Genomic DNA, 24,314 nt, shown 5'->3' with positions numbered 1-24,314 from the left:
CCCCCCCCCCCCACCAGCTGGTGCTCTTAACTCCCATCCCACAAGCAGCTCCAGGTGCAGCTGCTTTTATGAGTGTTTGCCACCACTGCAGCTGAACAAGTAAGTCCCAGTGGGGGCAGGATTGGGAGGCATGGGGGTATAGGTTCACTGTGGGGGACTGCATGCCACCCCACCTCACCCCACCCCACCCAACAGGTTGCATCTGCGCTCCTTACCCCCCTGAGGGTTGCCAGGGCATGGCAACTTCTGAACCTTGGTCTCCCTACCCCTCATGGGTCACACCTGCTCCCCCCACTCCACCTGTGGGTCACACCTGTCCACCTACCTCACCTGTGGGTCACGTCTCCTCCCATCCCCTGGCGGACCCTTGAACCCCTCCAGCCTGCTGGACTCCCAACCGCCTGACTAGCCCCCATATTCCAATGTATCTGGGATTGTGCAGTCAGTTTGAATCGATTTAATCTTCCCCTAATGTCCGTGAATGTCTGTACATAGCCACAGAGTTTAGCATGACGTTATTTGTTTTGTGAATAATCTGTTAATAGATGTTGATGCTTAGAATGTATTTATTGTTCAAAATGGATTCCTGACTACCTTTTGCAAACATAGTTTGTCCCAGGGGTTGCTTTGGCAATGTCATTGACCCTTGGTTACACAGTATTTGAGATTCATGGTAAATGATTAATCCTTTAAATCTCCTGTTGTTATATCTGCTTCCAGATATGATGAGTTTTTATGCAGAGATGGTAAGCCTTCCATTACAAAAAGCTGAGCCCTATATTTTCGTGCATATATCAATATTGTAATTTACATGGCATGAAATTCATTAAGTAGGCTCCAGGTGGTACCTATGCTTTGTGCTAGATCCTGGTGTGGTATGTCCAGGGGTGAATTTCATCATTTAAAAAAACTCTTTCCCAAAACATTCAGATAAACAGATACTCTTTCTGTGACTCAGAGATCCTTCATGCTGAAATATCTTTTATGATAATGTGGCAGGAGGGGTACTGCTTTGGAAACGGCAGTCAGAATCAGGCAAGCAGATAGGGGAACATACAGTCTCCTTAGGGTAAGTGGGAGAGCCCAGCCCTTTGAGCTGCTGATTACTCTTATAGATGCTGCCTATGCTCAGTTCCCATGGAAGTAAATCAGAGTTGACAACATGTAGCTCGTGTTTAGCACACCACTGAATCTGTCTCATACAGGACTAGGACCTAAGCCTATGTTTTTATGTAGCAACATTGCCACTGTATTATATTTCTATCTGCTTTATCAATTGAACAGCTGTTAAAAATGGAGAGTGCTGTAGTCTGAGGCTCTCCTGAATCATTTCTGTTTCTTATAGGTGTGGGACTTTTAGGTTCCAAAGGGAAACTTTCTTCTGTGACATCTCCATTACAAGAGATTTGCCACTGTAATGGGGGTCTGTTGCCCTGATCCTTGGCTATTTAATGTTTCTGCTGCCATTGGGGTTCTTCTGTGGGAATCTATGAATGATAAATAATATGAGTTAAGCACCCTCAAGATTGGTAGTAAAATGTTTGTTGTTGCTTTTCTTTCATAGATGAAAAGGGTGCTCCGCTCGTGAGTCCTGATGGATTGCCTTTGTTCGGACATGGGAGATTTAGTAAGCCTGTAGCAAATGCCCAAGATAAACCCATTATAAGCCTTGGAGGGAAGCCATTGATTGGCCTTGAAATGGTTAAAAAAACAACTCCTCCTCCCACGACTACAACTCCTACAACAACCACTACCACAACTACCACAACGGCTACCACCACCACAACTACTACTACAACTACTACACCTGAACCAACGACTACGGAGCCACCGACTGAGAAACCACAACCTACTTGTCCACCGGGCACCTATGCCCAGTATGACGATGACGGCAGTTTGGTGTTAGGGTCTGATGGCTTGCCTGAATGCAGTTTAGAAGGTAACATCATATCCTTTGATATAAGCACAAAAGGTATGAATAGTGTATGTGGTGGTTACAGCACAGTTACTAATGTTAAAAAACAAAACAAAACACACATACACACACACTTCCTATCCCCCTCCATCTACCCCCCTTTTTTAAAGAGATCTCTTGTCAGTAAAGTAAGAAAAAGTTGATCAGAAAACCTGCCAGGAGCAGATATTTGACCCAGCTGAGAATTTTTTGCTAAAATGTTTTTCCATTGGAAAAAATGCCAATTTGTTGAAACCTGAACTTTTCAAGGAAATGTATTAGTTTCAAATATATTTTCATGATGGAGGTTTCTCAGGTTCAGGATAGAATTTCTGGTCCAAAGCAGAGTGTGCGAGACCCCAGAAAAGCATGTTTCAACTGTGTTTAAGACTCTCGCTCAGGATGCAGAAGAGCCAAAGACAAATCCCCACTCTGAGTCAGGCAGAGTGTGGCCTCAAACATCAGTTTCCCACATTCCATCTCTCGTGATTTTTCTTTTCCTTGAAAATTTTCAAAAAGTCTCATTTTTGTTGCAATGTGGATCATAATCAAATATCAACATCTTGAAACTTTCTGTGAAACAAAATTCTTGTTTTCTTGCCAGCCTGAACTGTTACAGTGTCAAGCACGGATGTAACGTGTTACTCCCAAGAGCTGGGGAAAGACCACCCTCGCTCTTCATGTGTAAAGCAAAGCAATCAACAGAACTTCCTTTCCACATGTTAAATATAGGATAATCTCATTGCAGGTCATTACACCTCTTTTATAATAACGGAAGGTAAAAACATTTGTACTTGCATCCCTGGTTTTTGAGCTTGGCTCAAAGTTAATGGTGTTAAGCTTGGTTTTAACACCAAGTCTAACTTCCACCTATTCATTAAGTGAATTCTGCAACAGAAAACAGCTATTTATATTTAAAAATTTGGTTAGGTACTGTTTTCAAAACCATCCCATTGAATTCTATAGGTAGATAGTCTCCAGTTGGATTTAGAAACAGGTAATACAGATGTAAGTAAGGGACCCAGACTGCCAATATAAAGAGCACAGATGAGATGGAAAGAGGAGACATGGTCAGCTGAAAAACTCAGTGGTTGAAACAAGAAAAACCAAAGACAGAAGATTGGATTTCCCCCAGCCCAGCTGGATTGGGTGAGTATTTTGTTGATTTGATTTTTTTATTGCCTTGTAGAGAGCTGATGATTAGTAATAATCTTGTATTCTGTTTTTATTGATGTCCATGTGTAAATATGCATGTGTAAATGCATGCACGTGCACATGCATGAACACGCAGAGGAAAAGGAATATTAAATATAATCTCTCTGCTACAGTGGATGCTTGTTAATTTGCTGCTTTTATTGTTTATAGCAGTAATGCAGTTGGCAGCATTCTCTTGGTTTCAAACGGGAGAATTATAGCAAATCGCTCTGTTCTAATTTGGGCTAGGATTTGAAAAGGAACCTGTGGGAGATGTCAATTTTCAGTTCAGTTTGGGCACCCAGCTCTATTATGGTATTCCAGTTTTACACGGGGCAGTGCTATGCTGAGACATGGTGTGCTCATGCATATAGGCACATTTAGAGTGTGTGTGTGTGTGTGTGTGTGTGCGCGTGTGTGTGTACTAATAAGCTGTAGCCCTCACAGAGCAATGCCACACTGCCACAAGTGCCCTGCTTCTTGTTTGAGAGCTCATAACCACTAAGCTATCAGCCTAATAGTTGTATGTCTTATAAGAGTCCTGTCAATATATAGACAGAGATTTCTTGGGAAAAACCAGCCTTGTCTTCTAAATGCAGTTCCCAGAATACCTTCTGCATATTGATCCACATGGAAAATTGTACCTTTGATTGCCTCATGGGAATGAGAAGGAGACATGCACCCAAAATGTAGAACAGCTTCTAGAAGCCTTTGGCTGTTTACTTTTAAATCAAGATGCCACAAAAAAAAACTTTCTCTTCTTTTTCCTAACTACAACAAAGAATATGCAATCGGGGCCAGTGATAGATTTAAGATATGCTATCCCACAATCTACAAAAGCTAGAAATAGGCTCTAGATGATAGTGGAAATATATGACCTTGCAGCTTTCCAAGAAGTCTTTGCTTATAGTTCTGGCAAATCACCGTGCTGTACTTGCATGAGGACCATGCAAGTCAGCTTCCATGGTCCTCATCACTGTAGCTTCTGAGCCTCTCCCACTCTTTAAAGCTTTTATGATCATAACCTCCTAGTACAATAGAGAAGTGTAGTTATCCCCATTTTATAGAGGGGAACCTGAGGCACAGACTAGACCTCAGATCCTCCAAGGCATTTTGGCAACCTAACTTCCACTGAAATCAGTGAGGCAGGTGCCTCAAAAGTCTGGACCTAAGGATTATGCAAGAAATTCAGAGGAACAGGAAATTTAATGCCAGTCTCCCAAGTCTCATTTTAGCATCCTAATGCTAAGTCCTCTCTAGATCATGGCATGGTATCATGGTATTATAATATTAGGAAAAGTCACTGCAATAACTTAAGACATTTCTAGTAATTATAATTTTTTGTTTCTCTGAGATGTCTTATAGTGGATCCAATAAAAAAAATATCACAAAGAACCCTGAGGCATGTAGTATTTGAATCATGATAATCAAAACACCCCTTCTGACGGATGAAAGTTTTTCCTAATATAGCTCTATACCTATAAAGGGTTTATAGCTCTTGTTAAAAAATTGTTGGAAGCTCTGATCTGGCCAAACACATCCATTCAGGTAGACCCGTGTGCCTATACAGAATCCTATGGAAAGGGCCTAAAACATGTGTGATGTGACCCCACTGCATATTTCATGAGTTACATGCTCTGTAACCATGCCTTTGAGATAAGTAGCTTAACTTTTTGTGGCATTGCCAGTGGTAAGACAGCTGAACCAAACATGTGCTTTGAAAAACCTGTTTACCTCACTGACTGCATCAAGAATTCCCTTCATATCTTTTCTGGTCACTATTTTTTTTAGAAATGCACTTTTGTGTTGGTTATTTTTTCTTTGTATATTGTTGCTAGTTTTTTTCACGCCTTCATTGAAGTGCTGCATTTTACAGTATTAGTAACTTTTTTTTTACTGTAGTTACAGCTGTTCTTTATAAGTGGTGGGAATGGGGACAGATGTCATCTATATTATTTTTACTGCTATTACTACTGCCTAAGTCAGGCCAACTCTCTCTTTGGCACTCCTTTTGTTAGCTCTTTTCCCTTATTTTGCAGTCTAGCATACTTTTGTCAATGTTTCCTTGAACTTCTCGCTCTCGCGCTCTCTCGCGCTCTCTCTCTCTTTGTTAGGGGAACATGTATTTCAGGTACAGTCCGATTTGAAAAGAAGAGTCAAGTGAAATCTATTGGCACACTGTCTAGCATGTTCTGTTTTCTTCCTTCCTCTCGCATTGTATCTCTCTCTCTTTCTTTTCCTCTCCTCTTGCAATTCAGTGATGAATTATGTTTCTTAGATGCCCTCAACATGTTAATTGATGTATCAATATAATATGTAAACAGCAGCATAAATGGATAGGGTGTCACCAGTGCATCAGATTTAAAGTACCATAAAATGGGAAATGAGCCGTAAAAATGTTCCACAGATAATTCTTACATTTGTGTAGCCACGGCTGACTGTCAGCTCATTGTTGGTACCGGGAGGCCAAGACTACGCTGTGGTCTGGAATGGCCCCAGGACTCGCAATCAGTTGATTGTTGGCCGGGGCTGGAGGGTTGGGGGAGCCCCAGGCTTCTGTGAGGGGTTTAAACCCTGTGTCTGGCAACTCTGGCTGGACTGCCAGGCATGGAGATCCTCTGTGCACAGCAGCGTGGCCAGAGTTGTTGGGCACTACATTTTGACAATCAGCTGATTGACCAAAGCCACAGGTGAACTGGACCCAAGGCTATCTGAGTCAAGGCTGACAATTAGCTGATTGTCAGCTCTAGCCCTAGGACTGCATTAGAGACTTGAACCGGCCCCCACGCAACCTTGGTCCCAGATGGACATTGCGCTGTTTGTCAGTCCTGGGGTCACACTGGGGCTGCTTTTGAGATCTTAGTCAGAGGAGACAATCACCTAATTTCTGGCACGTGTGGCATGGCAGGAGGCATGATTTTGGAATCTGGGACCAGATCCCATTGCACCATTAAATGAATGTTGTGCATGTGGTTTGATTTACAGGGCCTATAGGGTATTTATATGGCCCAGAATGGCACCATGTCAGAGCACCTTCTCATCATTTAATGGACTCTGCAGTGCAGTGCTATAAAGAGTATCCAAGAGGTCTTGAAATGTTGGGGACAGTGTAGCCTTGTTAATGAGGTGCTGTGCCCAGGTTAGTTAACCATGCCTGAGAAGCTGAGTGTTGTTAGCCTAGAGAAGCTGACCTGCTTCAAGTACGGGGCCTTGTTCTGACCTAGTTTAGATATCTTTCCACAGCATCGCGCTGTGCCATGCAGACATGACCTAAGGTCAGATTCTTCTCCCTTTCATATGAGGTAGCATCCTGTCTCACAAGCATACCCACTAACTTCAAAGATTGTTCATGGAGTCATGGTATACAAGTGTGCTGCATGCACACAAAGTTGTCAGAAGCTGGCCCTAAAAGTACTACCTTTTCTTATATTGGCTGAATTTTCTCTTAAGTTTTGAAGAACATTAAAAATGGGTATTTCTTTTCTTTCCAGCATTCACTTCACTAGGAGGGCTGACCCAAATGCCATTGCTTGCCAGAGGCAGTATATCAGCCATGGATCAAAACAGATCGATAGAGGACCTTATTATGTGCATAAAAATAAACATATGTGTTGCCAGAACTTTGCTGCCAGTGCATCCAACCAAAAGTCTGAAAGGAAAGGATGTTGTCTCAACCCTATTGCTTACATATTATATAGCTTGGGAGCTATTAATCCTTTCTTGGGAGTTTAAAAGATTTCTATGGCATTTTCATTTAGCTCCTCTGCACTCAGCTTTGCCAACATTTGACACGCAATAAAACAGTCTTCCCTGATGTGAGGAATATGCTTAAAGAGCCAGGTCCACCATGATGCCTATTTAACAACTACTATATTATATTTCAAACAGGATAAATAATTGCTGCTTATGGTGTTACCAAAATGTCCCAAACATTTCATGATGCTCTGTCCTGAGTGTTTCCAAAAGATGCTTTGGCACTGTCTGTCTCTTCAGTCACAGTCTGGAAATATGCACCATCCACTTTAATGAAACAGCTAGTCTGCCAAAACTTGATATTTTGTCACCATCTGCACTTGGCTTCTAAACAGTCTCAGGCTGTTAATGCTGGAAATGCCACCGCATATTCTACAAATTTATTGACAAAGACTGTTAAATATTTGGCAGAATATTTGCTTATCCCAGAAGATCCTGTTATCAACATTTCTGCAGATTTAGCAACATTTAACATAGAAACAAATCTAGCAGCCCAGGCTTAGTTTGTCAGCAAAACTGTCCAAGCAACCCAACTGTTTTGATATACCCTCACTGGTCAAAAAGGTGCAATTTTAACCCCTTGTTAGCTAGCATATGGCAAAATTCAAGTGGAGGCAAAGCAGATGGTAGATTTCATGCAGGCTGACAGATCGAGGTAAATGCCAGTGAAGAGCTGACTAAGGAGCAGCATTCATAAAATCAAAGGGAAGTGGGGCTGGAAGGGACCTCACAAGATCATCTTGTACAGTACCTTGCTCAAAACAGGATCATTCTTGGCTAAACCATCCCAGCGAAGTGTCTGTCCAACCTACTCTTGAAAATTTCCAGGGATGGAGATTCCACAACTTCTTTAGGTAGCCTGTTCCCATGCCTAACTATCCTCATGATCAGTGTAGGAGGGGCTGACAGAGGAGCTACAGCAGCTATAAGTAGGGGTGGGCATGCAGGGCACCAGCACTAGATGCTGCCTTAGAGAGAGCACCAAAGAGGGTTCCTAGAGATTTTGAGGGGCAGCAACAGCCAGTGGCAGGGCACTGTGCCACATCTGAGGGTGGGAAGACCCTTCTCTCACTCCCCTACTTGTCCCACCCCTTCTCTTGCTGTTGAATTCCCTCCTGCCCATCCTTGCCAGCAAGGTGAATTAGTGGCACTCACCAGTGAGGGTAAGTGAGAGTACTCAGTAGTAAGGGAAGTAGTGGTGGCAGCTGCAGTAGAGGGTGCAGGAGTACCCAGCTTTACTATGCTGGGGCATAAAAGCACCAGGTTTGGAAAACACTGGCCTGGGGCACAAAACCTGCTGGTTACATCTCTGAGCAGCAGTCAGCATAAACATGAGAAAAACTTAAAGTAGATTTTTTTTAAAACTAAGAACTACTGCTATTTCCATGCCATAGTTGATGTTAAAGAAATCCAACCTCAAGAACTGGGATAACTCAACCTGACCAAGTGCTAACATGATGTCTGTTGGATTATGAGCATGATGAGAGATTTATTAACTGAGCAGTACGAAAGTGAAATCTGCTCACTCACAATTTCCAAGCTTCCTGCATATCTGAGCCTCCAAATTTACCTGGCAGTCTGTGTTTAAAAAAAAAGAATGAAGGAGCGTATGTACATTATAAATATTGGCCTTCCTGACTGGCTGTGTTGCAAAGATTCTTTGAATTCATGCAAAAAACTATTGGATTGCTGGTGAGCCTGGTAGAGAACAAGTGGACATTCATTACTGCACATGCTTGATGACTAGCTGCAGCAGTGCAACATGAGAAAGTCTCAGACTTCTGCTATGTTAAAATCTCACAAGAATGAATTAATTTCCTGTATTTTCTAAGTTTATTTCGGCAATAAAATCATTGCTATATTATTGAAGTTGTATTTTTTTTAATCTGAGTGCATTAGCAAGAAATAGACATTTTATGTTTGTATGTTCATTGCTTAGTTCTAAAATAAGGAGACAAATAAAATAAAATACTAATATGATTCAGATTTTATTTTTAATTTATTCTTTGACACTGCTAACTGAGATTTTTCCAACACTATACTCCATTAATATGCCTAAGTTTTTCTCCCCTGTTAAGTGCTACAAGGCAGCTATGACTTTTTTAATAAAGTAATGTAATGTCACTGTATAGATAAATATGAAATATGTCAGATAGCTGGATTGTTATAATTTATACTGCTGTGTGCAACTGGACTACGTGCAAGATGGTATGTGTTCATATCCATTTGAATAGTATGTGTAACACAGATTAGATATCTGTATGCAATACCTTTAATATCAACTTACAGACACGCACCGTGTGCATGTGTACAAACTGCATTCTATACTGTATAATACATGCATACACACACATTTTACTCTATATAATATATATATAATATAAAAAATGTATGCAGTGCATATGTGTGTATTATATGTGCGTGTGCACACCAGAAGATGCACACAAATAAATATTTGTCTCTTGTTGAAATCCATGTTGAGCAGAATTCTGTTTCCCTTCACGTGTGTGAATTGGCAGTCTTCTAGCCAAGTAAGTGTGTTTTTGGCACTTACACACAAGTGTAATTCTATTATCTCAGCACTGTGGACATATAAGTATGCACATGCACATTGAGTGTGTGCAGTAGGCTACACATGTGCCTCTGTTCTGGATGCCTAAGTGTGTACAAGTCATAAAAACGTAGCCAGCCAGAATTCCATGACTAAGCTGTTGGTGCCAAAGGTGGAGCAAAATGCTACCATGTTTTAGTCCCCAAAACTGAGTGGTTAGGGCACTTGCCTAAGAAGTGGGAGACCCAGGTACTAAGCCACTTCCAACTCCCTGAAGGAATTTGAGTCCACATCTCTCTGACTTCCTAGCATAGGACTTCCACGGCACAGGTCAGGCATCACCTAGTCTCTTCTCCTCTGCTCCTTATGCAGCTGCCTCCTGGGCAGCCAAGAGAGGGAGATATGTGCAGCCAGGATATCAGGACCAAGCCAGAGCGTGTTTGCCTGACTGAGATGTCTGCTGTCTGGCGTGGGAGTAGAGCCTGGGTCTAGCCTTGATCCTTGCTCCCATTGAGGCAGAAACTTGTGCACTGCTCTCTGTTCATTTTATCCAGTACCTGTGACATATAAGGGGCAGTGGCACAGTTTCAAAAGACAGAGGATGCATGACCTGCTGCAATAATTAGTGTAGAGGGGTAGAACGGTAGGGAGTCTATTACAGGACTAGAGAGAGATGCAAATTTTCTTTGGTCCTGAATGTTCTGACTGGAACTTTGTAATAGACTTCCTGCTTTTCTATTTTATCTGAACTGTGTCGCCCATTTTTAACTTATAATCCTTTTAGGTATTCTAGGGCTTGAGGTATGACAGATTTACAAAAAAAACACACGCTTCTTGGCTCATTTGCGTTATCAACCATTCATCATCTATTCTTGCTATTTGTAGTATAACTGTTGCTGTCTTCTCATTTCCTATACAAATAATCAGCTTTTTACTCTTATTTTTAAATTTGTTCACGGAAGTTTGGGAGGGCAGGAAATCATAATTATTATAATAACCTTTTCTCCTTCTGCAGATTCATTCTCAGGGATGGATTCAGATGTGACAGCAACTCCAGAGGCATATGTAATATATGATGAAGGTACTGGCCAATTATCAAACTCCTTAACAAATGCACTGTTTGGGGTTGTTTTTTTTTACTCTTCTTTCTTTAAAACTGCTTTGCAAAGAATATATTTTCAGCATGTTAGAAGGGAATTTAGGCTGGCAAGCATTATGATCATGAGTTGAAGCCAGTCACGTGGGTTTCAAAGCAGCCCTGTGGCAGGAGTGAACAACAGAAGCTTGCAAGGCAGTCACATGCACACTTAAATTACGGGTGTGAAGAGATGCACAAATTATGCAGAGTGAAAAGAGAGAAATTTTCATACATCAGCTGCTTCATGATAATCAGTTTGTGTGTGCTTGCTGCTATCTCACAGTAAGTAGAAAGTAAGCTGTGATAATTTAGGCAGAAGGAGGGTAGAGTTACACCTTGTGGACTAATTCAGAGATGCATAAACTCTGCTTTCTGCCTAACTTCAGACTAGCACAGTTAACTGTCTCTCTGCTGTGTGATATTAACAGTTTCATTCAGGGACAAATAGCTCTGGTTTAGCTTCTACTTACCACGGGATAAAAGGGATAATTGAAATAGTTGACACGGATCAGCTGGTGTGTGCTAAGACCCTTTCAACTTAATATAACTTAATTTGTTTCTCCATCCTTAAGGCTTCTTCATATCATTCTGGCACTGAAAAGGTGCATATGAGGTGGGAATAAGTGACAGTCGTGATGTAAAACGGAAATCTCATTTCTTCTGGGAGAGAGCCTTTTGTTCAGGGATCCTACAGGCCTTCAAGTCCATTGCCCTGCTTTAAGTACCTGCGTAGCATACAAGATAAGATGTGCTAACACCCCCGCCCCACGGCCCTCCCCACAGTGCTGCGTATGTCTAAGTGACATTACTTCATGATGTTTTCTTGCTTTTGCCCTTCCCCTCCCTGTTACAGAATCCAGCCCTAACTCCAATCCAACAAAGTTGATTAATTAATCTAAAATAGAAAATAATTTTCTATATGCACTGAAAACTTGTATTTCTGCTACAGTTTTCTGGCTTTCTGTAGAACTGTAAATCTGTTCTGCATTTTTGCTTTTGGATACCTACTCTGTTTAGATTTATATAACGTGCCTACAGGGAATGAAATCAAGTATGCGTAGAAAGATGGATCTGCAAAACCCAGGAATGTAGACTAAGATGATCGAAGGAGATATAATGAAGAAGAGGGAAGTTTTTTATAGAGCTATCTTAATGTATCATCTGTGGCAATTTGATGCAATAACCTAGCACTCAAGAACAGCTGAAGAGGAAATTTCAGTTGCCACTATTTAATTACTAAGTATAGAGTCAAGGGACAACTTAGTTCTAGATTACTAGAAACACCAAAGACTTTCTGCTCTCAATGGCTTCTGATGTTCTGTGCCTTATAATTCTCATTTTGTTGTTCCCTCCCTTCCCCACTTATATTAAGCTACCTAAATACAGACCTTGGTTAAACCCAAGGTTTTTTACTATTAACTTTGTTACATTCTGCCACTATTGCAGTATTTCTGGGTTTAAGGGTAATAACATTTCACTTTGTAAATGCAACACAGGGATTTTAAATGAAACCAGAAGAGGATTTAAGTCTTGGGAAAAGGACAGTGAAACATTTGAGAGAGAAATTTCCTAGTAACTGAGCAACAACTTTTGAGGTTGTCTTTTAATACGTTGACAAAGATATTATAAGGGAAAATTCACCCTGTGTAACAGGCTAAAATAAGGCCCAGGGACAATTTAATTCCATGCAAGTTTTCAAATTACAGTTTTCGTAGGACTTCCATGGTACATTGGCTGAAGGAGGGTAGAGTTGCACCTTACAGACTAACTAATTCAGATGCATAAGCCCTGTCTTCTGCCTGACTTTAGACTAGCACAGCTAATTGGCTGGCACTCTGCAAGGGGTGATTTTCACCCATACAGCACTGAGAGTTCAGTACGGTAAACAAATGGCATTCAGAGCAAAGCCCTGCACTCGCAGACCATATCAGGATATCATGAGAGAAAATGCCTTCATGCATTTTGGTTCTGTCAGCATCTCAGCACAGTGCCTTTTCTATAAAGAGCATTAGAGTTACAGGGACCAGACTCTGGCTTCCATACATGACTCTTTCATACCTTGCCATTTATCATAAGAAATAGATGGATTCACTGATTCAGTATTTCCACTGGTTGGGGAGCTTCATTCGGTCTCACTGGGACAAGCTGTGCTAAAGCTGCCATGCCCATCACGGCTGGGTCACTCCCCTGCATAGGAAGGTTCCCTGAGTGACAAACCACACTTCTTATAGTAAATGGCTGGAAGAAAATGGTGCATAACTAGGTTGCCTTTGTGCCCCACTTTACCTTTGTTTTCAGTACTCCCATTGGGACCATTAACAGCCAATATAAGGCTTCGAATGGCTCTATGGGCTGTTTGGGCTGGAGGGCCACTTAGGGAGTTTTGTTGAGCTGTCATGACCCAGGTCAGCACCTGCCCCCTTCCTCCTCTGCTACCTGAAGCAGCTCACCAAAACTTCCTATGTGGCTCTGACGCACTTGCCTGGACAGATGGGATGGGATTGCAGGTGGATAGGGAGTGGTGTTGGTGTCTGGGAGCACGATGGGTGGACAGGGCCAGGATTGGGATCGCTGGGTGGTGACAGTATGGGCTCCGGCCTGGGGCAGAGCCACAATCTGCTCCCTGCACGCCCTTGCCCATGGAACCAGTGCCCATCATAGGGACATGCAGACAGCAGTTCACAGCTCTGCCTGGGGCCCTGGCCCCATGCTGTCATTGCCCTGTGATCCCAGTCCCAGCTCTGGCCCTGGCCCCACCCACCAATCCTGCTCCCAGGCACTGCTACCTGCCTGCATGGGTCCCGGGCCAGTCTCCATAGAGACCCTGCCTGCCTTCCCAGCCACTCTGTCTGGCACCCCTGGCAGTAGGTGCAGGGCGGATGGGCTGGTGTGCCCGGGCAGTGAGTCTGAGTCTGGTGGCAGAGACTGGTTAGTGGCAGCTGGAAAGAGCTGTCACTGTGGCGGCTGTCAGGAAGTGAGTCCAGCCGCTGCGCCGCCCTAACCCCACTGCACGTACAAGGACAGTGGGACTGGCTGCAAGAACCATGGCTTGGGTTGCCTATCCCTGCTCTAAGGTCCCTCTACATACTGCAGGTATTGCACAATTAATTGGTTAATTGCTCAGTTACCTTGAAACAAGCTACATGTGCAGAGTACTTACTACACCATAAAAAGTTCCAACCAGCTACAAAGTTAGACTTCAAAAATGCATACTAACTTTATAGCTAGGGACCTACTGAATTTACAGTGGAAGTGGGTTGTGCAGTGGCTCCTTTAATCTTGCAGATTACCCTGCGCATCCCTCTTCCCCCTTGAACCCCACTCGCTGGCAATGGGCCCCATCACTCACTTGTGATCATCAAGGAGGTGAAAAATGTGGTTTTAAATATGGCACTGTTTTTGCCTCCCAGCCGGTCAACACCAAACAGTGGGGCCACTGGGGCCCCTCGATCAGTCAGTGGCAGGAGGTAAAAATGACACTATATTTAAAACTCCAGTTTTCGCCTCTCTGTCAATCAGGAGCAAGAGGTGGGGCCCCTCTGTCAGTGAGTGGTGGTGGTGGGAGAGGGGCATGCATGGGGAACATGCAAGATTAAAGGAGCCACTGCACAGCCTGCTTCTGCACAGCCTGCTTCTGCTGTGAATCCAGTAGGTCCCTATTTAAAAGTAGTTGCTATCAAGCTTTAATTTGCATGCATAGTAGGGTCTCTCTTTTGGCAAGAAGCCCTGTCAGCTGATAGGGCTCCCAGCAGCAGGGGTGCACTGTGCCAAGACAGGGTTGGGAGACCTGCAACTGAGAGGACTCTTAGCCCCAGTAGCTGACTCTGGGTCCTACTGTTTACCCTGTAAAGCATATATTTATTGTATTTGATGTGTAGACATATCTTCTGCTAAACATCTTACTCCATTTAGAATCATTAAGGTTAGATTATGTTTCTGCTGAAGTTGATGAGAATGTTGTCATTAACTGTAATGGGACCAACAAAATATTAATATACCCATTATTATTGTGAGTTTTTAAAAGTGGTCTTTAACAGTTGGGAGAATTGCCTTAAGTCTTCCTCCTTTGTTTCATAAAAAAATCCCTTCTGCTCTTCCACTATTTTGTACTTAACAAGTTCAAAAAAAAGAGATGTCTTTTATTATTTTTGGTTCAAAGATTGTACTCTTGGTTTTAATCAGTTTGATGTAAAGCCCAGTAAGAGATCAAAGCATGGTGTCGTCTGACAGCATTGAATATTGTTTTTATTTTTCTGAGCAAAGTTTATGATGATGGAAAGGGAAAAGTTCCCTTTTTCAGTTTAAGCCAAAGTAACATGAAGTAAGCTAATGTTTTCAACTCTGTGTTTTCTTAAGACTATGAATTTTTTGAGAGCACTTTGCTGCCAACCACCACTACAATTGCTACCACCACTTCTACAACAGAAGCAGTGCCTGAAATTGTCTACCCAGAAACCAGTGTTGTTGGTTCCAGTCCTCTCTCAGAATTTGACTTATCTGGAAAAAAACGATTTACTGGTAAGTCTGTCCTTTTTTGTGTTCATCTCACTTTGCAAAATGCAATTGATTTAAGTTCTAACTGCATCAGTCCACACAGACAAAAACATGTACAAATATGGCTAAGAAGCCACAGCTCTTCTTGCTAGGGTAGGGGTGGGTAAAATGCTGGATCCAGCTGGCAGCCAGACTCCATTTCCCAGCACCCACTACCCATGCCACTTCTGCCTGGTGTTGGAGACCCTGGAAATGGCAGGGCTGTGACAGCGTGGGACCAGGTTCTACAGTCCTGCTGCTCCCAGGGTCTCCAAAGAGACCGCCCTGGAGTGGCATGGAGAGGGTGCGTGGCTGGGTGGGGAGCTGCTTCGGGGCCAGGGCTGAGTTCAGAATCCTGTGGCAGTGACAGCGTGGGACTCCCTTGCCCTTGGGACCTGCACTCATCACAGGGACATGCAGGCAGCGGATCACAGCCCTCCCTTGGCCCCTGCCCCCCACCAGATCCTGAGGTCCCTGGCCTGGCCCACACATCTTACTCCTGCCCGCAGCCCCATCCCAGCTGCATGCCTTGCCCACATGGGTCCCGTCCCCAGTGGTTGTGGGGCAAACTGGCAGGTGTGCCCAGGCAGGAGGGGTTGGTCCAGCAGCCACAGCCAGAAGAAGCTGCTGCCACAGGAACTGCTGGGAAATGGAGTCCACCATGGACCTAATCCAACCCATGGGACAGACTTTGCCCACCCCTGTACTAGGTTATGGTGCTTTGATGGGTTACCACCTGATAAACACAAATAGAAGCACTGTGAGTTCTAACTTTGACTTTAGGCCTTGTCTATATACAAACTTGCACAAATTAAACCAAAGTAGTTAAACCAGTGCAAACCCTTTGGTCAATTTTCTTATTTCTGTGGAAGAGTATCTTGTTTTGGCACCGTTTAAACCTGTTTCTAATCTGTTTAAGCTGAACAAAAATAAAAGTGTCAACTCTGGAATTTGTTCCAGTAAAACAAAAACAGTGTAAATTTAATTCAATCAGTAGAACTGTCAGTATAAATATGTTGTCTGATGGGAATCTAGGACACAGTTTCCTTGTGTTACATTAGTGGGAACTTGTTGACTTCAGCAGCATACTTACGTATATCAGAGCAGAATTTAGTCTGTAATTTATTTAATTCTGAATGAAGGGGAGAGTAGATAAATGAACAAAGTTTTAAATTTGAAGCAATAGTGATTTGTTATTACAATTTTTTAGTCCTCTTTTTTTTTTCTTTTAACTATGACTTGGATTTGTAATTGTAAAAAGAAACTGCAAGCAACTGAATTGAGCCAAAAGATTTACATACCAAGGCCACATCCTCATTGGCATCAGGCAGCATGGCTCCGTTGACTGTAGTGTAACTACACCCATTTGTCCCAGCTGAGAATCCTGCCCAGACGAAGACTGGGAGGATTTCTAGGGCCTGAGGACACGGCTCTCCTCCCTGAAGTAATAGTACACAAGGGACCAGTAAAAACTGGGAGAAGGTGCACTGAGGGTCTGCCCAGTTGCTGGCTGCCCCCAGGATTAGGGGTGGAAGAAAACGACTGAGAGCAAGCCTGACTTCATGGCATTTCTCCCCCCCCCATCACACCCACAAGGTGTGTTGGAAAAGACTGCAGTGGCTAAAATTAAATAGCTTACAAGCTCTGGAAAAACTCCCTTTAGGGTGGGAAATCAAATAAGATAAACTTAGAAACATTGTTTTATGAACACTTCAAGGCAGTAAGAAAAAAATGGAAATATTATTCTCTCAGTGAATTGTATTATCATAGCTAAATAAATATTTCCAAAGGCAAATGTTAAAACTGTTTCTGTTTAAACACTAAAATGACTGTTAAGGCAAAAATTACTCATTAGTTATCTACTGAATTAAGTGCAGTTCTTGTCATTATATAGGACAACTGTTGAAGTTACTAGTTAGTTAAAGTGATACTTGTATCCTTCCACTGCTCAGGAAAACTTGTGAATTCGGAGATGATTTTATACTAGCATCTAGTTTTTCATTATTAAGCACTGATCCTTGGAGTAAACCATGCCCCACTACTACGAAAGACTAGTAACTTGTTCCTGTGATCTTTTACACATCTCTTATGGAGCTCATGATTATATGGAGGGAAGAAACCTAAACAGAGAGCAAAGGTGTCCAGTTTCCAAAGCAAGAATTCTATCATGAGCAAAAGGAGCTAAGATTACTTTATACTTTAACCACATTCACTCAAAGAACACAAATCCTTAATTTCTACATTCACTTGGCAAAATTTTAGCACTGTTCTCAGCACAAGAATCTGGTTGAGGGTGTGCAAGAGAGGGAGAGCATAAAGACAAGATGACCACCCAGGCAGGTGTCAGTTAAAATGGACCTATTTTTACATGCAGCTTCTCAACTGGTGTAAGCTGGTACCTCGTCAGTGAAGTCAGTGGGCTGTGCTGATTGATACCAGTTGAAGTGGACCTGCAAATACAGAGGGAAACAGGTGGTCAGTTGAGCTCCAAACCCAAAGCACCCAAAAAACTAAACCTATGGCAAGTGCCTGCTGCCCAGGGTGGTGTGCCATGACTGATACTTTTAAATGAAGAATGATCCTGAGGACGTTGAGATGGACACATGGCTCTACAAGCACATCTCCAGTCAGCACACTTTCAGTCTGATATACCCTCATGAATTCAGGTGGCAGAGGTTTGGCTCCAAAATCTAAGGTTTAACTCTTAGTTTTAAAGCAAGAGCACCGGGTTAATCAAGTGCTATGTCCCTAGGCTTTTACAACACAGACTGCAATGCAGCATATGCTGTTATGCCCTAGCTATTAAAATCTCCCGTGTAGGTCACACTGAATATTTGTTTATGGTTTCCATGGTGCTATATTTATGTGAATTATAAGAGTTCTCCAGAAAGTTTCCAGACACCATCAGTTTACAGATTTGAAGCTTTAGTGAAATGGTAGGAAAATATACAAGAGGTAAATATTGGAAGTTCAGGAAATGAATGTCGAATTTATTTTTACAAAATACAACATAGTCCATTTTTACAAGTGTGACATTTTGAACAGGTTGCAGACAAATTGAAAAAAAAACAAGAAAAAACCCTCCATGCTCTTCTATGTCCTTTGTTGCAATAATCTGTCTATCTGTACAGGCTGTTGTTAGGTGAATGCCACTTACCTCTGTCTCTTCCAGCTCCTTATGTGACATACCTAAATAAAGATCCAGCAGTGCCATGCTCCTTGACAGAGGCCCTGGAGCACTTTCAAGTGGAAAGCCTGGATGAACTCATACCCAATGACCTAAAAGAGAGGGAGATGCTTCCCCAGAAAGCCCCCTACAACATTACAGTGGTAGCAGTGGAAGGGTGTCATTCCTTTGTTATCATCGACTGGGCCAAACCCCTACAGGGAGACATGGTAACAGGTACAGTAAGAGAAACTTTGAGTGGTGGCTCTCACACTTAGGGCTTCTTAGCTGTTGTCCTGTTTGAGTTCAGGGAATCTATACCAAATGAAGAGTCTTTTGCCAAATTAAGTCTTTTATCATAAACTGAATTCAACATGGATCATTTTTGCAAACATTATCTCTCTTGTAGTTCCTTCAGAAGGAGGTATTGATTATTTCCTTGGGTCTTAGGAAGAGCTTGCATGTCATCTGTCAACTGTGTACCAGTGATAAGATTATAGGCAATATGGGGTGAGGTATAGGATGGAGGGCATGTGCCTCTCAGATTTCTGTGCCAACAGTGTGGGCGCAGGACAGCAGCCCAGCTGGAGCTAGTGCCTGGCAGCAGTGGGGGCAGCAGCAGCACTGGTGTGAAGTTGTGCCCCTTCACTGTCAACACTTATGCATCTAGCCTATGGATAAGATTGGTGGTTCAGATCTTTAAAAGAACTTAAACTCACACCTGTTTTTGTGCATATAGTTTTGTAGTTGATATATATGGTAACTTAATCATTAAACTACTGAACGTTTCTGCTCATGAGATGCACAAATAATATTGGGAAGCTGCATTTCAAAATCACTCTCTTTGTTTCCTCGGTTGGTTCCCCTCTCACTTTCTGAAACCAGTACTCCCTTCCTTAAAAAAATGTCCATGGGAATGGAGAGGGAATAGAGAACAGAAATGTAGGGAATATCCTGTAGACCCTCTCTTGTGTCTTGCATATATTGCATGCCACAGTAGAAACATTAATGATGCAAGCTGAACCAGAAATGTTGCTGTATACACAGGAAAAGCAAAAAGCTTAGTAGCTGAGCGAAAAAAGAAGTTAAGCTTTTGATAAAAGAATCAACAGCTAAAATGCAGTGGAACTGGTTAGCTCTTATGTGCCATATAACCTAAACTATCTTGATTTTGTTTAAACTAGATTTTGTTCAAATGCAAGTCTGACAACCCGTGGTTAATGGTTAAGCAAATACATTAAAACTGATCTTTATGTTTGTCTTTAGAGCATGTGATAACAAAGAGATTATGAATCTCAAGTCTTGCTAAAAATGTTAAAGTACATAAGTTACAAAAGAGTTTGGAGATTAATCAAAACCAAATTTGTCAGTGTATCAAATTATTGGAACTGAGAAACAGAGTGTGGCATCCTCTTAGTTTTTCTTTCTTGTTGAATCTTGACAAGTCCATCTCTCTTTGACAACCTCAACAGAGGGGCCAAGAACTGAGTGGGTATGCAAACTACACCTGCTTTTTAAAACTGGTACAGTGTTGTGAAAGAATGTGGAATTTTTACATTGCTACACTGTATACTCATGTTCAGTAGTTAACTAAAGGATTTCAGGGTTATCAGTCTAGCACCTTATTGAATATATGGTTTACTTAAAATAACGTGAAATCTTACAGTTTAATTTTAATGCAGTATGTGATCTATGCAATGAGTTGCTTGATCATGTCCAATGCATGTTGCTACCTTTTTATTCTGTTTAATTCTGTATTTGCATCTTGGCACTTTTTCCTGCTATGAGTCACTATCTTCCTTTTCATATTCTTCTCAGAGGCATGCTTCCAGTATTTCATTTTCTTTAATATTGCCTGTCAAAATTCTTGCTCTAGCAGTCTAAAACTGTTAAAGGAACACTGCAGATGATGATTAACAAGCAAGCTTTTGCCCTCTCCCTCTTTTTTAATGAACACAAAATTAAGCAATTTTTCCCCCTTATTGAACTGCAAATTTTTGTTGCGTATATTATAACTAATTTCTAAAGCTTAGGATAGACTTAAAACATGGATTCTCCTTTTGTGTCTAACAAAATGTATACAATGTGCAGAAAAAACAGAATCTCGCATTCAAAATCTTATTTCCATGATCCTACAGTTGTTTTTTGTATTTTTTTTTAATTCTTTACCAAATTAACAAAACTACACAACCTCTCACTTTGCTATTTATTGCTCCTTTAGCAGAAAATGAATAAATTTGGAATAGAACTAGTATGATATTTTGATCCACCTACTTTTGTCAGAGCTGTCTAATTTAGTCAGTAGAGTGACAGGCTATGCAAACTGGAAGGACCTTGGTTCAGACCGAGGTAAGGTTGGTGGAGTTTCACTTATCCTTTGCACTTCCTGGGCAGCACTAAGGCCCCCCCATCCAACGGGTACCTGCGGGTAAAGGCAACTAAGCCTGTAACACCCTTAAAAGAATGTCATGGTACTCTGGCATGCTGTGATACCCCTTTTGAGAGTGGCTGCCCTAGAATTTTGTTCTGTCTGCTTAAAAGTCTGCTGCATCTCAAATATCAATTGGCAATATATACAATATAGAAGACAAAATTTAGCTGCATGATCTATACTCTGAATTCTCATGCAAAACTCATTGACCTCAATGGGTTTTCCATGCAAGGTATGAATGCATATAATACTCAACATGCCCAGTGCAGAGCTGAGATTTATATATGCTCCAGAGTGGTTGCATGTACATGAGATGCTTACTGTGCAGTAGCGTCACACGGCCCGAACCATGATGTGACACTACTGCGTGATAGTAATGAGCTACTGTGCAGTCAGCGTCACCAGGAAGCCATGTGGGGACGCTACTGCTCAGTAACGCCTGTAATGCAGTAACCCTACTGCACAGTCATTTAATACTTGGGTATGCAAGATTGAATGACTTGTATAGATGTGACCAGTAAGTATCAAGTAAATAGTGGTATTATTTTGTAAAATAAATAACAGGCACATTTTTGCTCCCATTAACGTTAAAGGGAGTTTTATTATTGACTTAATTGGTAACAATATAGTGTGCAGCAAATAATTTTTTTACTGAAGTATTTGCCAAAACGGTGAAGTACCACTGTGAATGAGTTTGACATCTGGGTATCTTCTACTACAGTAAATTGTCACAACCTCATTGAAGCTTAAGGAGGCATAACAACTCACTAAGTACCTCCCACATCCTACTTGACAGTATGTGTCACAACTTAAGTATAATTTATTGTCTGATTCATCCCTTAACTCAATATGCTTATACCAAGAATTAAACTGACTCCTTGTTTTAATATTTACTACCTTCAGGCTCAGGCTCTGAAATAGCCTATTTGCTTAGAAAGGTCAATAACTATATAACTAATTTTTTCAAAAAATAAAAATCAGATACATAGGGGAAAAGAGATTGGGGAAAATGTGGGGTTTATTTTATATTAAGAAATCTTAGAAAGCATAGATATTGACTCTTTTGACCCATAACATCTGTCAGTGCATCTAATCCTGAGGTTATTGTTTGAAATTTAGACTTCTGACTGACACTTACCTTTTCCATTGACAGGTTACTTGGTTTACAGCGCATCTTATGATGATTTCTTAAAGAACAAATGGTCAACCAGGACTGCAGGGACCACTCATTTGCCTATTGAGAACCTGAAGCCAAATACAAGGTAACAGTTTGACCTATTCTTTCTCAGTACTCTTGTTAATTTGAAACAGATGTCACCAGTTTTGGTGGTCTTGGGAGAATCCATATAACAGCACATCTAGAACACAAAAAAATTCACATCTTACCAGTCATCTTCCTATGGTTACATGTCTATGACATATACATCACAGTATCACTGGGCAGAACAGCAGTATAAGTTAACTTTATTAACGCATTGTGGGGCTGCAGTCACAGAGCAGCTAAGGTTTCTGTTCTGGAGTTGATGTGCATGGAGTGGGAGCAGGTGGGTGGGACTTATTTCCTCATTGGTGAAAGTGCACACTGTTGTCATGGTGCAGATCTGCCCTTGCTATCACTGCATCAGTTCTGTTTATCCCATCTCTCATCACTGCAAACCCCACTCTGCTCCCACACACAGGAGTCTAGGATTCCTGATCATTAGTTGTCTTCTACTGACTAGTAAGTCACTGTATAAGATGCTGGAAAAATCTGTATCTAGTCCTCTGGTGGTGGCTTATTTAGAAAGGTGCTAGAAATGATTACTCCAGCTTAAGTAGTAATAAGAGTCTATTCAATGAAATGGCAGTGTAATTATACTGTGTACTAGAGTACCAGTGCTAGCTTAGTAGCACCAAAGATACAGCAGTACAGGCTTCAGCACATGCTAGCACCCAGAGTGTGTATCCAGGGTCCCTGGATAGTCTGTAGTTTGGTTGTGAGCATATGGTAGGCCTACACTGCTGCATCTTTGCTTTGCTGTTATTGTTACCTGTGTTATCTGGTTAAAGCCAGTGCAGCCATTCCAACATACATTACCATCTCACCTTCATTTTGCTGCACTGACATGCCCCAAAGTTAGGGATCTGAAGGTCAAAGGACTTGTATCGTTACAGTGCTCTTGTGGTGCTCTTAAGGGGCGTATGTGACACACACAGGAAAAAGACATCTTTAAAACAGATGTTGTAGTAGGCTTGCCTGTGAATTGAATCACCAAACTTCACATTTCAGTTGCTTGTAACACACTTTACTAGGATAACATGCTGGTTATTATATTATATGCTCTCTTTGGTGGTTGATCCACAGAGGATGAGTCTGTAACAGCTCTCTCAGTATGAGAGTCTGGCTGTTTTGCATAAGCTCTTTGCAGTGCTGTTTTTAGTTCTGGAGGTCATTAGCTTGATCCCTGGTGCAAGCCAAGACAGCAGGAGGCTTACTTGCAGGTGTCCTATATTGGCATGTTAGTAGGTTGAGAAGTTTCCTTTGTCCTGGCAGGAATAGGGCGCTTAGGGGAAAGGGGAACCCAAGAGAGAGACCTGCTCATGGAACGCAGGCACGCCCACCCAAATACTGCAGCTGCTTCTGGCTACAGACAACTTCTAGAAGTGTGAGGGGTTGGGGATTGATGATTTGTCTCCACAGTTGCCTTTGTGGAGGTTCTGTCCAGCTGACACATTGTCAACAGTACTAAACAGGGAAGGTTGCTCTTTCTGTTCTTACTTCCAAAAATTAAAAAAGAAGTAAAAGGCTGTATTGCTATAGAATTTACTAAGGTGCATCATGGCCTCTCATGCTCTTTGAGAGAGTCAACACAGGCCAAAGAAGTTTCAGCAACACAGTTTCTCCCTCTGATACTTTTGCAGGTGCTATTCCCCAGGGGTTTTGTGCAACAAATCTATATTAAAAAGAATAGAAACTTTTTTGTGGTGTTTCAAGGGTGTGCATGCACACGTCATGCCCCCCCAGTATGTTAAAAAAATAGAAATAAGGAGTGAAAAGAATTGCATACATTTTTACCCTTACGTTACTTTCAGTTGCTTTCAATTGCATCTCCATCAGGTACCAAGAACCAAGACGTGCTCCAAAATCTTGAGCCTTAGCAATGATGCAATCAGTGGTAAGAGGCAGTATGACTCCCCCAGTGACTGAAATGCATCATTGGAGGAGTCTTTTAGGTTAACTAATAGAAAAGTAAAAACATTTCGCATCTAGTTGCTAAACTTAGGGCTCAGGACTCCTGGGTTCTCTTTCAAGGTTGTAAGGGAAGCAGAGTCCCACCCCTGCCTTGGTCTTCCAAGTGTCAACTCTTCTGCCAACAGCCCCTCAATGTTTTCTGTTTCTGTTTTAGTGGTCCTAACTCCACATCCCAGTCCTCTTTCTGCTCTCTGCCCCGGTCCCTCTCCTGTTCCCCACTTCGCTGAATATCCCAGTCCTAGTCCTCCTTTTTCCCATGTGCTCTGTTCATCCCCCATTCTAACTTTCCAGCATCTCTTCCCAGTATCTCAATATTTGGTATATCACCACCTCCCCCTCCCCCTCCCCTGCCCCTGATTGGG

The 24,314-nt window shown here is 42.0% G+C and overlaps 1 protein-coding gene across 3 annotated transcripts in view; it reads left to right on the top strand.

The window, feature by feature from the left end:
• Nucleotides 1–24,314, top strand: part of FNDC1 (fibronectin type III domain containing 1) — a 136,109-nt gene that overhangs the window by 85,402 nt on the left and 26,393 nt on the right. For all 3 annotated transcript variants that reach the window (XM_019527050.1, XM_019527049.1, XM_019527051.1), the window contains 5 exons: nucleotides 1,565–1,939; nucleotides 10,468–10,533; nucleotides 14,947–15,108; nucleotides 18,296–18,526; nucleotides 21,874–21,982. In XM_019527050.1, coding sequence (XP_019382595.1) covers nucleotides 1,565–1,939; nucleotides 10,468–10,533; nucleotides 14,947–15,108; nucleotides 18,296–18,526; nucleotides 21,874–21,982 — 943 coding nt within the window. The remainder of the gene's footprint in view (nucleotides 1–1,564; nucleotides 1,940–10,467; nucleotides 10,534–14,946; nucleotides 15,109–18,295; nucleotides 18,527–21,873; nucleotides 21,983–24,314) is intronic.

The sequence above is a fragment of the Gavialis gangeticus genome, unplaced genomic scaffold (genome assembly GCF_001723915.1).
Source record: "Gavialis gangeticus isolate Ggan-Ray unplaced genomic scaffold, GavGan_comp1, whole genome shotgun sequence".
NCBI lineage: Eukaryota > Metazoa > Chordata > Crocodylia > Gavialidae > Gavialis > Gavialis gangeticus.
The sequence above is the reverse complement of the archived record's forward strand: the minus strand, read 5'-3'. Positions and strand labels throughout refer to the sequence as shown.